Raw genomic sequence first — 21950 nt, 5'->3', positions numbered from 1 at the left:
CCTAAATAATTATGATAGGACAAAATGATTTTGACATTTTAACAAGATTGATGGTAGAGGAAGTGCTAAACTCTGAATTTTGGCAGGGAAACTGGCTGCCCTGTATGCCTGCCTTTCTTTCTCAGCTTGGTGGGAGGAAATGCCTTTTTGATAGGAGTCAAAGCCTAAAATGCTCAGAACCCAAAATTTATCACTCTCTCAGTTTAAATATTTCATGTGGTGATGGCTTTTGAATTGTGTTTTGGGGTCTGTATGTGAGGTGCATGGGGTTTATCCCTGTGATGTCTCACTCCACTTCATATGCTTACTGTAGAAGGCTACATGCAAGTAAAAGTAATGCCACCCTTACAGCAGTGGGTGGTTATAGCTGTTCTTTCAGCAAGTATAATTTGAAATTGGACAATAGGAAAAAATAGATAGTATAAGACACTTCTTCACACACAATATAAAAGTTTCTCTTACAGAAGGAGAGCAGATGCTGACTGTGTTTAATGTATAGAGAGCCTGATAAAGGGCTCATGTATTAGTACATCTCAAGTTATGAACTTTGGAAGATGACTATTGCCATTACCAGCATTATTATGTTCTCCTGTGTAGTAGAAGAGGGATCACAATGGTTCTTTCTTTACTTCAAACTTTGTATTGAAATTCACTGTAACTATCCTGGCACTTTTTTAAAAGTGATGTCTGTGCTGTCTTATAGGCACAGAAATGAGCAATACCGGGGTGAGCTACTTGAATCTTATGATCAAGTTGCAATCAGGATTTTGGAGGGTGTGGATAGGCTAGAATCCTGTCTCTTGCTGGAGAACCAGGACCTGTCATGCAGATAGTCCACCTTGCAATGAAGTTTGTGGTGTGTGTTGATGGTGAGACTCCTTTCCACCCAGTACCCGAGTATCTTGCCTCCTTGTGTGAAAAGAGAGAAGCAGCTGGAATTGGTGGGAGCTGAGGAGAGCTTTGGTTCATTTCCATCAAGTCTTCTCTTTCTTGCTTCAGGATAAGGAGGCCAAGCTCACTCCAGCTCCAGGAGATGGTCAGAGGATGGTGTTGCCAAATTGGCTATCACTCAGAATTTAAGGCCAGCCACCACCAGCCCCTGTGATACCTGAGGAGTTACTAGAATGCATGGGGGGTTATTTTCTGCTAAATCTCCCATCTCTTAACAGGAAGATTTTGCCTTTACACAATGAAAGGAAACAGGAGAGCAGGACTTGAGGCTAGTGTGAGTGTAGTTGTTGTAAGGGCACTTTGACCTTTTTGTATCCAGTTCTCTGCAGTGTGGTTGCCGCAAAGTCATGTATCTGAAGTGTGTTGTGCACATAAATGAAGGGCAATTTCAGTGGAGAGCCTGTAATAATCTATATTTGTAGACCAAATGGTTAGCAGAGAAATAAAATCTCAGTAGTGTTTGTTGCTTGCCTTGGAGAGAAGTCTTATCTCAGAAAATGTTTTGTTACTGATGGTAATGATTTACTTTGGCTCGTTAGTCAATTAATGTATATGTATAGTATCTTATATAAGACCATTACCAAACTGAGAATAGCTCTTATTACAAACCACAATTTGTCTCCTGTTTTACTTGCAAAAGACTTAATAACATATTTCAGCTTAAAAATACAAAGCAAAAGCTGATGTGAAAAAAATAGCTCTTTTTTCCCTATTGTTAAGTTTCGTCATGAAAGCAAGATGTGAGTGAGTAGGTGTGTAGGATGCAATTCCACCAGCAGTCACACATTTGTTCCAAATATATACTGAAAAATGCTGGGCACTCTGGGGTTTAAGTAATTCAAGTCATAATTACTTTTAAGGAAGTTTTTTTTTAAACAATCAACGAAAGTTTTTGTTCAGAAAGTCTTGCATCTCTACCATGTTGTCTCTAGTGCAGGTCTGATTGGAAGTTATTTATTGCATCTTTCTTACCAATCTTCAGAAATAATCTTGAGTATCTTTTAAATTGGAAGATGAGTTACTGCTGTAATTTAAATGATTGTTCCAAAAGGTAAGTGTAAAGGAAGTCATTGGAACGTAGTTGGAGATGTTTTTTATGCTAGCTAAGTTTTCTGTAGTAACTATTACTCAAAGCAAGGAAGTCATGCCATGACAGACCTGACTGGGACAGCAGAAGCTGCTTTTGATACCAGTTGTCTAAATGTCTTCTGGCCTTGTGCCCAAGTAATGTCTGATCCACATGTAAAGCAGTTGCCAAACGCTGCAGAGCTGAGCATCTTCATCTAGTCTGAATTGCTGGCTCATGACATCTGCTTCATGAGAGGACCAGCCATCCTTGCATCATTCGGTATCAGTGTCTGCTAGATAAGTAGGGTGAATGTCTAAGAACAAAAGTGTGGCTAATAGTCCAGTTCTCTGTGCCTGACCTGTCCCTTTAATCTCTTGGATTAGCTACTTTATTAAGACAAGTGACAGTTTTTGAGGGTGTTGTGATATATTGTAGGAAAAAGCTTATTTGAAACACTTGAAAAGTGTTACTGCTAAAACTGGAATGGAAACTTGTTATGGCTTGACTCCACAGAAGTCAGGGCAATGCAGTCTTGGGGGATGTTGCTTGATATGACTTTGGTAGAGTTAAACTTGGAAATCTCCTTATTCTGAGAGTCTGATTCTTTTGTATAAGTTGCTTATACAGCAGAACTATTTTGGGAAGTAATTCTTTCAAGGTATTTTTGTTATTTAAGATACAGAAATCGGTTTTTAGTGCGTTTTGGTCTTCTTGGTAGAATAGCCCAGTAATTTAAAATTGAATGACATTTGATTATTTAGTTATGTTGCAGCTATAACAATTGCTTACATGGGTGGAGTTATATATTTAGCTGTCCTAAATGCAGTACGTGCACTAGTTAAAAATGGTTGCTTGCCCTTGTGTTGATTACTTTTTCCCTTTTTTTCTCTTTCTCCTTCTATTTTTGCCTGTACTCCTCAGCTATGTTATCACCATCACATGGTGTTCCCCTGCACATGCTTCTCAAGTTCACTCATGATGTTTCTCCTTTGCATATGCCTCACTATTACTAGGCTTCCCTGCCTGCTGGGACATGTTGGCAAGCCATCTGGGCTTCCTTTATTCCTTGCTTCTCTGAGCGTGTCTTGCCTGATGGTGGCTGTCAGCAAAGTCCAGACCCAGCAGTGCCATTGCCATCTGTGGTAGCTTTTGCTTATCCCTGTGCATCGATAGAGATCTGTTTCCTAAGCTTTCCCTGTTGGGTTTCCAGGCTCTCTGCAGCAGAGTCTAGATGCCATTGTGAAGAACAAGAATGTCTTTAACTGGGTTTTCATAAGCCAAGAGTGGCCCACAGACCAGAGTTTGGGAACAGTTTTATTGTACCTTTTAACTGTGAGGAAGGCAAGATTTGGAGAGTTTGTGGTGAATTTTATGAAGTCACACTTCAGTAGAAGTATCAGATTTTTGTTTCTGCCCTTGTCAAGTTTGTAATGTACTTCACTTGCAGACATAAACATTGCCTTTGGCAAGAAGGGCTCCTACTTGGCTTTAGTACTAGCAGGTACAAGCAATTTGATCCTTTTTTTTTTTTTTAAACCAAGAAAATTCTCTTAGTAGGCATGTTTGCCTTTCCATAATCCTACTAGTGTTTAGGCTGTACTGTTCATAGGGGACCTTTTTTGTAGGTGGGAATACTGTGGGTGTCAGCTTAAAACATTCCAGCGTACTCTCTCCATGTTCTCCCAAGAAGCAAAGTCTGGAGGAGTGCATGACTGTTCTTTGTGACATGGTAATTTGCAGATTTCCCCCAGTGTAATTGTAGAAAGGTGCTAACTTTGGTTGTATTCAGTGCTGTCTTGCCATAGCAAAAGTGAAAAATCGAAATTTGTCTTAGCAAGTTTTTTTTCCTGCAAGGAATGAATGCTGCTCACCCCATCCTTAGTTATGTTTATATTTGATCATGGCCAGGATTTTTCTTAGTAAAATTATGATGCCGAAGTAGCAATGCAAGCTGGTTAACTAAATATTTAAATAAAAAACTACTCCATTATTGATTTTAATAATAATGTTGTCACTTGAATGGTAGAAGTTGTTACTTTTAAGATACTGTCAGTGTCTTAAGTAAGCAATAAGTAATATTCTCTGGGATGCACAATGATATTAGAAGAAACTTCTAAACAATCGAGGCGTTGAAGATATTGAAGAGGTCAAGATTCATAGTCAGGAGCCAATTCAGTATTTTTTTATTGGCCTTGTAAGAAGATAGAAATTTTTTACAATGAGGGTGGTGAGGAACTGGCACAGGTTGTCCAGAGAAGTTGTGGGTGCCCCATCCCTGGAAATGTTCAAGGCCAAATTGGATGGGGCTCTGAGCACCCTGATTGGGTGGAAGGTGAAAGTGTCTTTGCCCATGGCAAGGGGTTGTTCTAGATGGCCTTTAAAGTTCCCTTCCAGTTCAAACTTTTATGGGATCCTGCAATTCTATTCTGTGGTCTAAAACCATTAAGAAAATAATGTAACTTCTAATATATGATCAAAAAAAGTTGTATTTTGTAGATCTGTGATGATTGACATGAAACTGCCTGAACAGAATCACTTGGGAGGGTGGAATTTGATGCTTTTATTTTTTTAAAGCAAAAAGTGTTTTCAAATAAGAGGAAGGAGCTAAAAAAGCAGACTTCAAGTGTGGATGTGGTGTTACTTCTTCAGCCAGTTAGTGGCAGATACACAGCGACTTCAACTTTAGTCTTAATGAACATCTTGTATTTGCAACCTGTTTGCTTCTTTTGTCATCTATTACCTTAATTTCTTGGCACTTTCCATCCTAGCAAGTAAGTCATCATTACATTATATTTTTAAAAGGTATGTTACTGAGGTAGGAAATGCTTGTACAGAGCAGATGTTTCTGAATACATATGTGTAGGTTCAGTTCCTCTGTATACATCTAACTATTTCTATTGAAAATAAAAAAATCCTAAAGCCCTTATTCTTTCCACATGTACATCAACAGATGTTTCCTAGTCATGTGTGTACTTTCCAGTTGGTCTTCTGTCTTCTGCAGTTACATTACTTTCTTATTAGTCGGCCAGGCTTTCAGATGAGTGTAGTGGTCCTGCAAGTATTAGTGCTAGTCTGCTACAGTGTTTCTAGTCTTGACTTATTTCAATCTCTTTCCTTTGAGTGGATAGCTGCCATTTGAAACAGTAGTCCTGCTGGATCCTGTTTGTGGGCACTGCTGCTTCTGGTCCTTTTCTGTATCCAGACAGCCTTGGTAGCTAAAAGGTTGTAATTTTATTTATAATACCGTGTCATATAGGAACTCTCTTCTTATGGGGCAGTAGCTTGTTATGCTAAAATCAGAAAGATGATCATTGTCCTGGAGAAGTTTTTATACATAACTGGCAGGGCAAAAGAGTGAACAAATGGGTATTAGAGGTAATGTCAGACAGTATAGGAAGAAAAGTGATATAGCTGCAAATGGTTTCAATATGCCAAAAGAGCCTGCTCATTACCTTACTGTTTTTTAATTCCTTGTTAGTTGGATAGTAGAGAAGAGTTTGAAGGAGACCATTAGAAAGAAAACAGTGAATGGATGTATGTGTTCTAGGGGACCTTCCAAACATGATGAATGCCTTGGGTACGTTTCTAACCCTATTGTGCCAAGGAGGTGCTGGCAGGAGGGTACAGGGCTCTTGGGCTTACTAAGCCAGTGTTCTTATAATATGAAATTTCCACAGAATGTGCGTATGCTGGCCTTTTCTTAAAGCAAAAATTAGCTGGGCTTTACTTTCATTGTACAGATGAATATTGTCTGAATGCAGTGAAGGCAGTAGACTGTGAGCTTTAAGCTCCCTCTGGTGGCTTTACAGTTCAAACCTTAACTGTTGCGCTTGTCTGTTCTGGACAGTTTTGAGAGTCAAAGTTTGTAACATATTATTAAGTTATTGTTATTTTAAAAATTAATACAGGAATATGATGTGCCATATGCCTTTCCAAGGTGTCAAAGGTCTTCTGTAACTGGACTTCAGAGAAGTAAAAGAGTTAAAATAATATAAAGCAAGAGGTCTATTTTCTAGTTATTATAAGCATAAAGGAAGTATTTCCTGTAAAACTTTACTTCTCTGGTTGTTTTTTCAGTGGTGCCAATAGTTTGAAGCTGATATCCCTGAAAGTGCCCTAAAGTATTACAGAACAGTGAAAACAGATAGGATCTCTGTATGGCAAGCTTAAATATAATGTGTTAATGCAAAAATAGTTTTTGGATCAGGTAGCCCTGATTTGGTCTTCTTGCTCTAAGGATGTGAATATAAATGACCCCAGGCTTGCAAAAAGTTATGCTTTGTCGCACCCAAAGAATTTGTTCTAACATGGCTATAGTTAGTGGGGCTTCATGAGACTGCAGAGCTGTGAGCTGCAAGGTCAGTAGTGTTGAAAGGGAAATGTCTCTCCACGCCTTTTCTCCCCATCGTTGCAACTGGCTCTGGCACTTGTCTGGGTTTTTGATGTTTGTTAGGGTAACAAATGTTCATTCCCCTTGCCCCTGGATTTCACCTCTATCCTCTTTTTCTTTTGTGGACTAGGTGATAGAAAGTATCATGCAAAGAGGTAACAAGACCATGCAGTTGGGACCAAGAAAGGAATAGGACCTCTCCTTTTGGTAGCAGAAAGTTACTAAAATAAGTCACTTGTCTCAAGAAATTTGATTCTTAGTTCTCATGCTGTATCTTTGGGAAAGAGCTGTGTGTTCCTTGAGACTTAAAATTTATTCCCAGGCACTGCACAGCAACAGAGGCTGTAGATTAAATGCACCTTAAATGATAACTGGTACTGAAAAAAAGCAGCCTATCACCACCCAATATGTCCCTTACTGTGCTGGTTTAGGCTTTTTTGTTGGGTTATGGTGAACCAAACTGGGGAACTGATCCAGATGGAAAAAAAAACCCTGCTTTTTTTGTTGTTGTTCCAGCTGATCCAGATGAAAAAAACCTGGGATGATTTTTGGTAATCACTTCCCCAATCTGGTTCTCTGCATTTGCACAAATGCTTGCCCATACAATGGGGGGAAAAGTGGGGACTGGTTTTTTTTGGTTGTTTATTTGCCACAGCTCTGACTGAAGTGCTGTTGCTGTGTAGGTCATTCCTGAATGTTTGATAACCTGCTCCAAATATTTTTCTGGCATTCTGTACAGCTGGTTCTGTTGCAGTGAATGTAGCTAGAGTCCATGCAGAGGACTGTCCTTCAGACTGTGGAAAACACAGATGGTTAGGAACAGCTCCTGCTGCATGCAGGAGAGTTGAGCTTACATCACAGAAATGTCTGTTAAATCAGATTTCTTATGGTTTATCTACTGGAAAATATTTCACTTGGGTTAAAAACCTTGGTCTGTATGCTAAGGTCTTGGTGCTTTTATTCCCAAAGCAGTGGCTATAACTCACAACTGAAAGATAGGTGGCACACATGTTCTCCTCAAACTGCTAGGGACAGAGCTGGAATGTGGAGTTTGGAAGTTCCACTGACGTTCAATAACCTACGCTGTCACCTTGATCCTGCTCTGCAGTTTGGATGTGATCTTTGGGTGTGTGCACGTTCCTTTCTCAAAGGTGCATCAGTTTTGCTTACCCTGTTTGTGGTATCAATTCCCTGCAAGAATGCAGTGCCATGTGTGTGTTCAGGTAAATCCCAAATAGCAGAAGTGAGAGAATATTTATTAGTGACAGAAGTGGAGAGCAGCGTGGTGCTGTGAGCTGCTGGTACTTTCTGCATGGTTGTGTTTACCTTGTAGGGTGGGGGAGGGGGATGTTGGGGTTGCTCCATGAGGTGAGGCTGCAGTGCAGGCAGCTTGTCTGTGCTCTGTAGGCACCTCACAGAGGTCCAGGTTATTGCATGGTTTCATGCTTTACCTCTAGCTGATTTTCAGGTAGAAACCACCGTGGAGGTGGCTTTCAACAGGAGAGCAGCAAGGGTTACCTTAGCAGCCAAGGTGCCCAGGATGTAACGGGGTGGGTGTATATAGGGATGGGTGTAAGCTGAGGAACCACCGTAGCCATTCCCAAATGGGCTTACTTGTTTCTTCAATCACACCCAGTCCTCAGGATGTCAACTTTAACATTAAACACTAGAGGGTAGTATGTTACTGGTAATACTTTATTTTAGAACGTAACTGTAGTTTTTAAATCCCTTGAATTTATTATACAATTAAATATTTTAAAACAAATGTAGAACTAAAGAAAAAACAGTGCTTTGCTTCCAGGACTGTGAGCATGCATAGCAGCATTTAGTGATGTGCAGTGGTATTTTTGGTCTGAGCAGAAAAAGGATTGGTTTGAATTTAGATCTGACTTGTAATTTTCTTCAGAAACATCATTAGGAAACTATACTTAAATTATTCACTCTCTGCCTCATATCTTGATATTCACACCTATGTGCATGCGAGGTAAATACACAGTGGTATATAAGAAGAGGCTGTGCCTGAGAGCAAGCAGTTTTGCCAAGAAATACTTGGTTTTGGTGTTTGACTTGTTAAACATTTATAAGTTCATGACATATAGCTCTTACTATGTTTTTGATCAGTGCTTGAATAACGTTTTTTTTTCTTTCAGGCACCACCTTCCATGGTCAATAATGAACAACGCCAACATGCTGAGCACATATTCTTATCATTTAGAAAATCAAAATCACCATTTGCTGTTTGCAAACATATTTTGGGTAAGTTTCAATAAATGGAGTTAGGTGTGTACATTCTTTTATAACTGGAACTGTGCTGCTCTTTTACAGCTGGGACTATGGACATCAGTTTTGATTTTGATATGGGGTACTTTTTGATGGAGGGTGAAGCCTATTACTGTCATTTTCTGTTTTATTTCTGTCAGTTTCAAAGCTGTAAGGTGTAACTTCATATAGCTAAGTTCCTAAACTGATTTAATAGATTTCCTCTGCAACATGATTATTGTAATACTGTCTAATCTATGCAGCTTGTGCAGCTGCCAGTAGTGTGGCTGCTTGGCTTTGTGCTCCCCATTAAATCAGCCAATGATCCAATTTTATACACTTCTACCAGATTTTGCATTGATGCTGAAATTAGTTTATTTCTAGTTGAACAACTTAGTTGCTGTTGACAGCCCAGCCAGAGGAAAAGAGGGAAAAGCTAGAGAAGTTTCTGTTCACCTGGTAGAAGCAAGAGAGTATTGATTTGAAATTTTGTGTGATTGTACGTGTGGAGAAAGGAAAGAGGCAGATACCACCCTTCATCAGAAATTTCTTCGGTTTTAATGGAAATGCTATAAATGTGGTTGTGTAGCAAGTTTTTAAAAATAAATGTTTTTACAGGTGCTATAGAGACTTATTAGAGTTTGGCAGCTAAATCTGAAAATTACAGGCGCAGTAGGGATGTAAGATTGCTGCTCAGCACTGTGGTACTGACCAGATGCGAGTGCTGGGGACGGGTGAGGGGGAGTTTCAGTGAAAGCCGACTCTGAGAGCTGATGGGGGAAACCTCAAAGTTTGCTCAAAAGAACACATGCCAAAACCACAAAAAGTGACTTTTCTTTTAAAGAATTTGCCAGAATGAACAGAGAAATATTAGAATTATGTTTAAAATATTATTTTCATATTTAATTCATTCTGCAGTATTTTTTTAACAGTTATTTCTAAATTTACTGGGTTAGAGACTTACAATTCATGAATATTGTGATGTCAGTATTGCAGACCTACTCGTATGTTATACTGTGATATATAGACCAGGATGTGCTTCCTTTCCTGCAACCAAAATTTCTCTCTACAAATTAGTTTCTTCTGCGTTTAGTATATTATACTAGTACTCCATTTGGTTTGGAAGACTGCAATCACACTTTTTGCTTGATGGGTCAGCAAAATTGATGCTTCTTGTTTTCACGCTGATTTTTAGAGAAAACTAAGTGGGCAAAAACATCCTTAAGTAACTTTGTTTGCAGACCATTTGGAACTAAGTGATACATTCATCATCGATCAGAAATGAATAATGAAATTTCATGAAATCTTAAATGTGGCTGGTTGGAAAGAATATGATGCTGATTTTAATACCTTTTGGATGTCTAGAAATATTACATCTTAAACTGTTCATATGCTACCACCACTGAGAAGCCAGCATGTTTCCATGTGGGGCAAGTTTTTTGTAGGAATGTAGGCAGTTACAATGCTGAGACCTGGAACTTAGAGACTTTTTCAAAACTTTGTGCTTCCTCAGTAAGGATCTGTACAGTCTGGACAGAAAGAACAGGTAGTTAAGATTTGGGAGTTGAGGAAGAAGAGGCAGGGATTGTGAAATCAGGAACCAGGGAAGGGAAACAAGCTGTTCATGATGAAGAATAAAAGAGTTGAAGTGTACTGAAGGGATGTGTGCTGGTAAGGGTGTGCTGGAACCAGAGAACTAAGTAGATGGCTTAAAAAGAAACAAAAAAATGGTCAAGACAGGAACTGGAATGGAGGTAGAGAGAGATAACAAGGATGTTGATGTCATTCGTAGAAAGAAGAGTGTGTGAAGGACACAGGGAGAATAATGGAGAAAGTGAGCATATTGGAAAAGGGGAACAGCCACTACTATGTTGTTCTTTAGAAACCTGGAGTTGAACCCAGGAAGCACGAGGCTCTGCGTTCTGCTGCAAGCTTATAGCTGTTCAGTGCACTGGCAAAACTTGTCCTTCCTTTCTTTAGTAAGTTCCTGTGGGGGATCATGGTGCTCTGGCTAATTACAGGCCTGTGCTGGGGGCTGCAGGTCTGTGCTGTCGGAGATTGCAGTTGTGTGGCTGTAGCACTTGGCGCAAAGGGGAAACTGTCCTATTTTAATTACATCCTCTTTTTTTGGGTGTGTGAGCTTTTTACAGTTAGAAAAGCTGAAGACCCACGGTAACAAGTGCCAGAATTAAAATTCCCATGCAGGAATAATTTAATTTGTTTTTGTATGTGTTAGACATATGCATTAATCTTTTACTTAAGTGGTTACTTAGTTTTCCAAATTAAGCTAAGTAGATTTAAAGGTGGTTTATTTTCATTTAAGCATGTTTACCTGTGTGGGTTTAGATTTGGAGCCTGATTAAATTACTTTAAAATATTTTAGCAAATTATCTGTTATCTTGGATATAGTATTTGCATATAAAGGAAATTTATATTATAAACTTGTGTGTATGCAATTGGGGGAAGAAAAATTTTGTAGTAATTTAAATCCCTTCATCTCATGATTGAGTTTTTTTCAAAACCAGTTTTTCTAGTCCTGGCAGGTCACCCACTATAGCTCAAACTCTGCTTCTTGTTTGGGAATTTTATTTCATCATTTCATATTTTATGCTTTTGCCACCCTGTGGCTGCACCCTTTCTGAAAGTTCTGTCTGTATTTTCTACACAGCTCAGAATGTTTTGAAACTGGCTTCTGAGATACTACCTGCTATTTCCAAGTTAAAATTTTTAAAAGCAAAGAGGAACAACAAAAACATCTCTGTATCTTTTTATCATCACAGAAATTACATTAATATTCTGGCATTTCTCTTTAAATTGTACTTTGTAGTCACCAAACTGTTACCTTTCTCTGTAACATATTTTTATACTTTCCTTAGTGCATCTGTATACATAGTAATCCCATATTCAGATAATAATGGCAAATGATTCCTATACTGTGGTCAGAAATTATATTTTGATTAACTCAAAATACTGGAAACTTGAACATGAAGTAGAACACTTTAAGTACACCACAGTGTAAAATTTTTCTTGGATAACTAAACACAAATGTTACCTTTTAGTGTAAATGGATTTGCTTCTTTTTATTACCCATAAAATACATGTACTTTTATGCACTGTTTTTTTCAAAGGCAAGCACAGAAATTTTCAGCTTTGACATGCCTGTAAGGTTAATCACTTTTACCAATTAATGTATTGGAACTAAAGCTGTCATCTTGTTTATTTTATTCCCCCTGTTGTTAGCATTCTTATTCCTGTTCTTTGAACCAGCCTTCTAGTGCAGACAACTTTTCTCCTAGGTCATTGACTTGAATAATGTTGGACAATTTGATAATTGTATTATTGACTATTTCACCCCCTTCTGAGCTGTAAATTCTTTATCTGTTTTCATAGCACCAATATTCTATTTAATAATAAATGATAGTAAATTCCAAAAATTTTTTTTGTCAAGCTGAATACACGTCTTCTAATACTCAAGTTGCCTTTGTTTTTTCCCACAGAAACTAGCAAAGTGGACTATGTCCTTTTTCAAGCTGCTACTGCGATAATGGAAGCAGTTGTAAGAGAATGGATTCTCTTGGAAAAAGCGAGCATTGAGTCACTGCGAACATTCCTTCTAACCTATGTCTTACAAAGGCCTAAGTAAGTATAGAAAACATACCTCAGAACATGCAGAATTCTGCATAAAGGCTGGGTTATCATTTTTGTTTCCCTGGGTAGCAGTGCAAAATCATTTTAAGAATAATTTGTTTTTTAGTCTTAGCAGTTAACTTCTGTCACCTTTCCCTTACGAATTCACGCAAAATATTTGAAAAAGAAATGTGTTTAAAATTTTATTGAGCATCGATGTCCAGAATTATTTGCAAATATATTTGTGCAATGTTGTTTACAGCCTTCAAAAGTATGTTCGGGAGCAGATTTTATTAGCGGTAGCGGTGATAGTGAAACGGGGATCATTAGACAAATCAATCGACTGCAAAAGCATTTTTCATGAAGTCAGCCAGCTAATCAGCAGCGGTAACCCCACTGTGGTAAGTACTCAGGTTTTTTTCTTCAAAAGTTAAGCAGTCTGTATCAGCAGCTTAGGTTTTGTACTTAGTGGCTATAAAATATTTTATACCTCTCTTATCCAATTAGTAATTAAGTTGATAGCTAGTAAATCATTTACCAAGTTGGAGACGTTTTAATGTGTTGGGACTGGGGGTAGTATGTGTACTTCTTTGGTATACAATGAGACCATATTTTTAGGGAATGGTTTTCTGAATAGCTGCTTTAAGTGACATAGTTGTGGGTTGGTGGTTTGTTTTGGGGGTTTTTTGTTTTGGGGTTTTTTTGGTATGGGTTTTTTTTATTTGTTTTCTTTTTTTCTCTGGTTTTCTTTAATCAAATCGTAAGATTTAAAACAGATTTTCCATTAGCTGGAAGGTTCTTTGCACACTCTGTTCCCCTTCCATCTGTGCGGTGCTGCTCTCTGCTGCAGCTCAGCTGTTGAAATAGACAGTGAGCAGGAGGCATAGGCCTCTGCTGTTCTCTGGGAGACGAGTAGGTGGAGAGAAAGGGGTGTGCGGAAGTAAAACATGGAATGGAAATACAAAACTTATTCTTGATTTAATGTCATACTACTAGGGGTAAGTGTTACCTTCCATACTGAGCTCAAAGTGGAAACAAGGTGTCCAATATCTATCTATGCATTTAGTGAAATTCCGTTTGCTATGCCAGGGGATAAGTTTAGAATAGGTCATAATAGAGGCATGTAACTAGAGCTTAAAGAGTGGTGATTTTGTCTCCTACCAAATGAAAATCAAAGAGTATATAGATTCCATGCTGAAACTTTAACTGAAGCTTTTCTCAGACAAAAACCTTGAGAGAACTGGCTCCTAACACTGCTGAGCGTTTAGAGCAGCAGTTGTGCTACACAGATGTGAGTGGCAAATGTTTAACTCTGAAAATTCAATCAAAGTGTACTAGAAGTAATCCAGCTCATGTCATGGTCCTAAAAATAGTGTGTCACCTCTGAGCAACAAGTAATATCCCTCCAGGGTATGGAAATTTCCTTTACTCTTGTAAACCTTAATTTCACAGTTATTTACCTTAAGGTAACTGTTTTAGCCTTTTGATTCTGAATAATGCAGATAGAAATGGGTATTTGTTAAGAAGAACTGAGCTAATGCTTTTTTCCAGGAAGCATAGTCTGGTTATTAAAGCAGTGTTACAGCTGAGGTTTTCAAGTTTTATGCATGACACTCTGTATGCTCATGTAGTTTGTAGGATCTTTGCGTAAAGATACAAAAGTGGCGCAAATAGAAGTGTGGGCTGTGAACTGAGTCATGCACGGTCCAGCTTGTACAGCTGTACTCTGGGCATGCACTGTCCAAAGACGCATTGCACTGACCACAGCATACAGCAAGCTAAGACTGCCTGCTCCAAGCATATCATCCTGGGCATGCTGTGGAGCAGAGCAGTTTGCAGAGGAGCTCTGGCTGGGGGAAGGGGTGCTCTTCTCCAAGTTCAGCTCACTGCCAAGTTGAGCTCAGTTTTTCATTTCCCTTTATTTAATTTCCCTCTCTTCACAAGCATGAATTTTTCCATAGTTTTTCCAAAATATTTGTGCTCAAGTTTTAAGAATGGTATTGAAAATGTCTAGGGTATTTAATGATGTTTTCTATTCTGGTGTGCTAATAGGACTTAATACCAAAAAAAAAAAAAAAAAAAAAAAAAAGACACGTGATGCTGCTGAAACGTCTTTTCTGTACGGCACGGTATATGGTTGTTAGTCTTTGGCAAACTGGTTATAAGCACTTGCTCCCATGTATATATGAGGGTTTATATTGTAAACCAGTTCTCATTCATGAAAATGTTCTTGTAATCTTCTGAGACTTAGCTGCAAGGGAGACTCTGGTACTGGCACCCAGGACAGGCATGTACAAAAATAAGCTGTAATAAAATGGCGTTTTAGCACAGTACCTGCCAAAACTGCGTTCTGAAGGGGGTCAGGGCATGCCTCTTGTATAAATATATAACAACTCTGAAAGGTTGTATGAAATAATTCATACAATGAATTATTTATTATTTTAGTTATCTTTTCAAATATGGCTGGGTGGTTTTGTTTCTTTACTAGTGTCCCTGTAGCATTCAGCCGTGCCTGTGGGGCCATGTGGGACCCCAGTGGTGCAGTTGCCTTGCTGCTGTGGGGATTCTCAGCTAAGTGCTTCAGGGTATGGTGTGAAGCCCACATCCTGAAGGGACTGGTACTGCTTTCAAGATCCAAGATGTGCTGTCAGGACAGTGCCATGCACTGTCACAAGTGTTTCTGGAGATTCGTTTATATTAGTTACTTATAGGCATCTGTTCAAATCAGGGAAGAGGCTAGGATGTAGGTTTTGAAAAAGATTGGCAGATACTTTCCAGTCCTCTGTGCTTCCCTGTGGAAGGAATCATTCCACTTTTTTGACATGTCTTTTCTGTGGCGTGATACGCATTCTTGCCTCCTTGTACACTCAAGTTGCAGAAGTCTGTCATACCTTTGTGACTCTTAATTTTTTTTCCAGTCTCTTTTGTCACTTTCTGTATCCTTCTCAGCCTTCTGCTCACCCGTTTGTGTCGTCCTGCCTGAGGTTCACTACACATGGAGTCAGCAGCAGGTCACTTCATATTTAAAAATGTTTAAAGCTCTCAAACAAGAACTATCGGCAGCTCTTAGCTGCTGCTAATTGGTTAGAGCATGGTGCTAATAATGCCAAGGTTGTGGGTTCGATCTCCGTATGGGCCATTCACTTAAGAGTTGGACTCAATCCTCGTGGGTCCCTTCCAACTCAGAGTATTCTGAGGTAATGGCTTTCTACGGCAGTTTTTAAATGAGAGAAAGTCCATTTTGAAAAAGCAAAGCATTCTCTTGTCTGCTTCTTGCTTACTTTTTTGTCCCTGTTGGCTGTGAAGCTTCTTGACCCATCTTTACCTCACAAGAATAATGTAGATACTTAATCTTTTCCATTCCCTGCAACACTCCACCCAGTTTCTGTCAGACATCTCTACTAACTTTGTGATCATTAGACAGTCCTGCAACATGAAATCTTTGGGACTTTTCAGTAATATCTTGTCAGGGTCAAGTCTTGATAGTTGGGGTAATAAGGAGGGCAGTGAATGTAGATGGTAGTCTCTGTTGTGTGTGTCCATTTGCAGGATTTGATGTGCTTAATACCTCAACTTCTCAAGTACTGATTAAAAAGATCTTTAGAGATGGATTTATTTTGAGGCTAGTTATGTAGCGGCAAACTGTCATGTGAGCAAGACTGATGGATGAACTGTTGAGAATGAAAAAATAAGGAGGTTGGAAGGAAGATAAGGAGAGGAATTGTGATGAGAGTAATAAAATGGCTTTAGTATTGAGTAATCTTTTAATAGTGGAACACAGTGTACATGTTAAGGAAATAACAGGACACTAAGGAGAGTTAATACTTCAGGGATGGGAAGGATGCATGGTTAGAGCCAGCTTTAGAACCTGGAGTGTTGGCTTCTGCTGCTGGTTCTCTGCCATTTGGTGCTTTATGAATCTCACAGAAGAAACTTTGAGAATGGAAAGTAAACTTTTAGTCTGGCTGCCTATTTATTTGTAACTGAGTTTAGGTAGTAATCCTCTAGGAGGACAAGGATTAGCTTTGGAGTTCTTAGTTTTGTTTTTCCTGCCTCCTCCCATATTATCGATACAAGCCATCCCTCTGCTCAGGAAGGAGAATCTGTAATCTCCCTCCAATAGCAATTTCAGGATCTCTTTTCAAAATCTTCATCTCTGGGGGACAGAGATTCTGGCAGCAGACACAGTATCATGAGCCAATCTTAAAATTCTAAATACATGTTTTCTATCACTGATTTCAAGATTTTGGAGAATTGCATGGGCCAAGTTCTTCTCAAGTATACATGTTTTCAATTTCTTGGCTTTTTCTTCTTGTGTTAAAATATTCTGCTTTTGCACAGCTGAAGGATTTCATTTGTCCTTCATCCCTGCCAGAAGGACAGGAATCCTGGCAGCTAAGTGACTGACTCCCAGGAGGATCTGGTCTGCATGTGAACACAATCAGATAGATTTTGTTTAAAACCAGACTGAGGTATGGATCACACCTCAATTTCTTCCAGCATATGTATAGGCAGATGCAGAGGGGTCCAGCTGCTAGACTTGACATGGGACTGGGGAGCAACAGAAGCTATGTTTTTTAAGACCTACAGTGCATACTGTAGGCATGTAGAATGTATTTAATATAAAGCTCCATATCTGAAGCCTACATATTTTTTTGTATATGGAAGATGACTTGTCAAGACTCACTGGAAAAGCTCTGGAATCCTAACCGTTCCTTCTCTTGTAAAATTTGTAAAACTGTTTTTCTGTTTCCCAGTGTTCCTAGTTGGGCTAGAGAGAAGATCCAGCTGCTTCAGATTACCTAAAGCTTTTGAGGGATGTGCTGTGAATGGATTTCATGTGAGCGGTAGGAAATACTAATAAGCAAAACTCTAGGCATTCATCTTTATTGAGGTTAATCTATCCATTATAATAGCTGCCTGGATAGCTAATTATATTTATTTAGTATTTACAGTTCTTGTTTTTATTATTTAAAGGGAGTTTTACTTCTGGAAATCTGTCTAGCTGTTACTGTTTCATGTGGTAGGGTAGGAGTTGGAGAGGCTCTCCTGACTTTCATGTTTTGACAAAAACATATATATTATCCCACTCCCAAGCTGTGTCTTCTGGTGTAATAAAATTATTACCTTGTTCTACGAACCTCATTGCCCTTCAAACATGTTGAATATAAAAAACAGAGGGTGAACCAGGATATTTAAGCTGATAAGTGCTCTATAAAGGCCTAAGTTAGTGTGTTAAAGATTGGTTTGGGAATTTTAGGAATCCAAAAACTAGTCCACATGTGAGGTTAAAATTCAGTAATAGAAATGTAAGAGAACTTTAAAATGCAAGTGGTTTTAGTAGTTGAATTAACGAGGGTGCTTTTACAGTTTTCAGATTTTTCTGTTGAAAGGGAACCGGTTTTACCAGAGATGCAGTACAGCAAGTCTCCAGCTTAGTTGCTTAATAACTACTAGAAATTGATAACTCCCCAGTATTATTTACACTAAAACCACAGTTTCAAAGACAGGGCTGGGAAGTGAGGAGATGTGTTCCAAGTGGTGAGATGTGCATCACCTGTTCTAGGTATAGCATACCAAACCCTTTCTTTCTTCTGTTTTGCCATCTCATGAGATTTGCACCTGTGGAGTCCCTCACCTGTGACCTCAGAGACTCACTGGGAAAGAAGAAATTAAACCTTTCCATGTGTTACACCATGTATTTTTTTTATTACAGTGGTGACACACAAATAAACAGGCTTGAGGGGAAAAGCCTCTTTAAGACATTTGTTGTCCTTAGCTGCTTGGTGTTTCGTCATTCTTCCTCTCAAAGGTACCGCCCTTCAGAATAAATGTGTTCAGTAATATACTGGATCTTTGTTAGTCTGCTTGGAAACAGCCCCTTCTCCCTCACAGCTTCTCATTTTTTTCTTTGGGTGATCTGCTGTGGAGCACAGCCGTGTAATGCAGCTCATTTGACATAGCTGGCAGTATGGCAGGCAGAGGCAGGCAAGAAAGACCAGGAATGAGTACTGGGAAAAGTGGGGGAAGGGAGGACACCTGCCCACCAAAGAGCACTTGTCAGGATGGTGTATATTTAAAGCTGGGTGCTGCTGATGGCGAACTGCATAGCTAGCCTTACTATTCATTATTTTGAGTTTAATTGAAAGTCCTGTATTTGTTCATGCAGCTATGGTAGGAGTGAAGATCCAGCTGATGCCATTCAGACAAGAACCTGGAGAAGGATATGTTACCTTTATAAATGGTTTTCAGGCCTTCAACTTCTTTTATGAGATTACTTCTTTTTTTTTCTCCTCCTGATTTCTGCTTCACAACTTTGCCTGTCTCTAGAGAAACAAAGAAAAGCCTGTTTTGCACCCTATGCTCCAGCTAACTCTGCCTGGACCTCTTCCATTATTAGTAGAGGCTGCTACTTCCCTTCTCTCTTTGTCCAAAGCCTGCATGCTTCACATGCCACAAGATTATCTTCCTCTGGCCCATGGTGATTCACAGGCAAATTGATTTTCTCAGCTCAACCCTGGGTGTTTCCCTTGGTTTGCCTGGTTCCCTTCAAGGAAGGGAAGCAAGGTCTTGCCTATTGTGCCACTGTAGCTCTGATGTGTTAACCTGGTGCTGCTCATCTGTCTTTGCACAGTGGCAGAAAGGGGAATAGAGGAAAGGAGTGCACTGCCCAGCCAGTCCCTTACTGCTGACAGCACAGAACTGCAGCTGTGGGTCCTATTGCTATCATCCTGTCTCTGCTCTACAGCTTTTTTCCACCAGTTGGCTCATTTGGGAAGGAACAAACAGATAAAAATCAGGGGGTTCTTCCTGGTGCTTGCTTACATTTCTTCAGATATGTTCTGGTTTTCTTTGGTTGAGAACCATGACTTCAGCTCCTGGGTCCCCCACCCACCTTGCAATAGTCCCACGCTGAAAAGTTGGAGTGGCCCCAGTTACTCTGCATACGTAAAGATATTTCTTTTGGCCCTCTGGCCATCCTGTTAACCTTTCAGTTTGGAGTTACAGCTTACATTCTGGAGATTTAGATACTCTGAAAACGTTAGCAAATACAGCTGTGCTTATTCAAGGAAGTTAGAAGTGTATTACTGCCTTTATAAAGAAAGCCTTGCTTTAAACAACTTACTTGGAAAAATTGCTTTTGATACATTCTCATTACAGAATTCTATCACCTAGGAGCAATACAGAAAATTCTGCTTCTGATACATTTACTCTTTGATTCTTCCTGCTCTTGCGCAAGTTAAATTTAGGTAGTTTAGGGATATTATTAAATCTTCACATGGCTTACTTTTGGTTTCAGTAACAGAGTTTACATTATACATGTGGAGACAAAAAGTCCTCTAAATGCATAGTCAAGCTGGCAGTGATCTAATGTAACAGGGTAGATGTTATGATTTGCTCTATTCAGGTAAGACCTTAATTCTTTTAGATATGCTTACTGCTTGTTCTGTAGGTGTAAATGATACTTGCAGAAGGCACTGCATGATAGTTTTGTAGGTTTTGTTGTAAAATGAATTCTTTAATCAAACCTCTCACAACCTAACTGTATCTCTGCTCTGAATTCAAAACAAGGAAACAATTCTGGTATTGGAGTTCATTCAGCTTTGTCTGTTGGCTTTATTGCTGCAGAGCTGGTGTACCACATGTCCATTTTTTCCTAGGCTGTATTTGAACTCTTCTTCCTTTCAGATGCTTTGTAATCTAACTACCCTCAAATGAAGCACTTCATTTATTCCATGGGCAGCCCAGGCACGAGTGTGAAATCCCTTCAAACATTATGACTTTAGCTTCTTTTGTAGGGGACATTCCATTTGGAGGAATAAGTTGTATTTACCTTTTGCGTGTGAGTTTTATGAATGATATATAAATGTTGTTTACTGTTAAAATGGTGCATGGTCTTTCTGTAGTGTCTGTGTTTTATTAAAGTCATTTGAAAAGAAAACCACTAAAACAGTGTTACTACTGGGTGTCTGATTGCCAAGTTAATCTCTTATCACAAGTCCCATTGATCTTCTGTTTGAGCAGCTGAGTGTCTATTTTTTGTATAGCGATCTTTCATGAAGTTTACTCCTGGTAATAAAGCTAACTGGGGTGAGTGCCAAGCTATTCTCAGAGGCAATCCTCTCTCTCAACAAGAGAAGGATTTTATTTTGTTAGATGGGCTTATTGTTTGGGCATGTACTTGTGGCAGAACTAGTGAAATTGCTAGCGAATGAGTCAAACTAGGTTCAGAGGTGTACTCTTACTGGTATGAAGTTAATGGCATTGCTGCACAATAGACACTCAGATCTGGCTTTTAATATGATGCCCAGAGTCACGTGCATTTTCTACTTATTACAGTGTGGTATTACTAACTTGCATTGTTAATCTCTTCTGTGGTGTGGCAAAAACCTTAAAAAAAAACGTTTAAAAAAGAACCAAAAAACCCCCACCACAAAACAAATGTACAAACAAACGAACCAACCAAACCCACACCAAAAACAGCAACAAAAAACCAAACCAAAAAACAAAACACAAAAAATCCCCAAACCCTCCACCCTAGAATTTTTTATGTGTTAGGTGCATTGAATTTTCCTACATTTACAAGGAAGAAATTTTAGTTCACCGAGCACACCAGTATTGGTTTCTCTGAAATTGTTGCTTTTAAAATTTTTGAAATCTTTCTTCTGATGGTATTTGTGTTGAGGTACTTAGTGTCTTCACACCAAATGTAGCTGTATATTAAAAAACGTGATTCAAAATATTAGTAGTTAACCTTCAGTAAAGTTACTTTATGAAAATAAAATTTTATTTTTAGTAAAATTTACTTGAGCTTTATTCCGGAGCTTCTGAAGTACTACTGCATGTTCAGGAAAGTTAACTAGATGGCAGGGCAAATATTCTTTTAAGCTAATAATTTGTTAGTACTCATGAAAATGGCCATCTTACTGCTATGCACAAGTCTGTATAAATTCCTGTAGCCTTATGGCAATTTTGGGAAGCAGTGGTGGTTTTGCAAAGCTCTGTGCAAATACTTGACCTTGCAAGGACAGGTTAGAGTCTTGATCTGTTCCTCTGCTCTTGTCTGAGAGCTGAACTCATGGAGGCTGGCACCTGCCTTCTAGGAAACCAGTCTCAAGCCATCTCACGTCAGCCTGTTGTTGCAGTAAATTTTAAATTACTGGCCAGTATCTTCTCTTTGGTCTTCTCCTCCCCTGATGACCTGGAATATATGGGAGTGCTTACAATTCCTTATGGATGCAAGGGGTAAGCGCAAGTGCAGATGGCGACAGAAGTGTATGGATGTGCAAATATTGCACATGAGGCCCTTGGCATGGTGAGGGAATGGGGCAGGCACCCCAGGTATTGAAATACCAAGTTAAGGAAGTTGATGGGATGCTGGGAATTCAGTAGGAGGGAGTAAACCAGAGGGATGCAGTGTGCCCTGGCATTTGCTGTGAGCTAGTGTGCTGGACGGAATAAGGTGTATAAATCTAGTAACATCATTTTTCTCTTGTCATGCTCAAAGCAGATGCTGATGTCCCAAAACTATCTGAACTAGTTCTCACTGTAATCAGGGGTATAGGTCACTGCTCAAGCTGCTTTATTGGACTCTTAGCAGATTTAGTCAGCCTACCTGTACCCATTGCTCTTTACACTTTAAAAAAGATGTCT

General features: G+C 39.2%; 1 protein-coding gene across 1 annotated transcript in view; it reads left to right on the top strand.

Moving 5' to 3' along the window:
• XPO4 (exportin 4) overlaps window positions 1–21950 on the top strand; it is an 83448-nt gene that overhangs the window by 14079 nt on the left and 47419 nt on the right. Inside the window, exons 2-4 of the mRNA XM_048294828.1 lie at window positions 8561–8666; window positions 12167–12308; window positions 12559–12697. Of these exons, the coding sequence (XP_048150785.1) occupies window positions 8561–8666; window positions 12167–12308; window positions 12559–12697 (387 nt within the window). The remainder of the gene's footprint in view (window positions 1–8560; window positions 8667–12166; window positions 12309–12558; window positions 12698–21950) is intronic.

Source organism: Corvus hawaiiensis, chromosome 2 (assembly GCF_020740725.1).
Source record: "Corvus hawaiiensis isolate bCorHaw1 chromosome 2, bCorHaw1.pri.cur, whole genome shotgun sequence".
NCBI classification, from domain to species: domain Eukaryota; kingdom Metazoa; phylum Chordata; class Aves; order Passeriformes; family Corvidae; genus Corvus; species Corvus hawaiiensis.
Note: the sequence above shows the minus strand (reverse complement) of the source record. Positions and strands in the feature narration are given on the sequence as shown.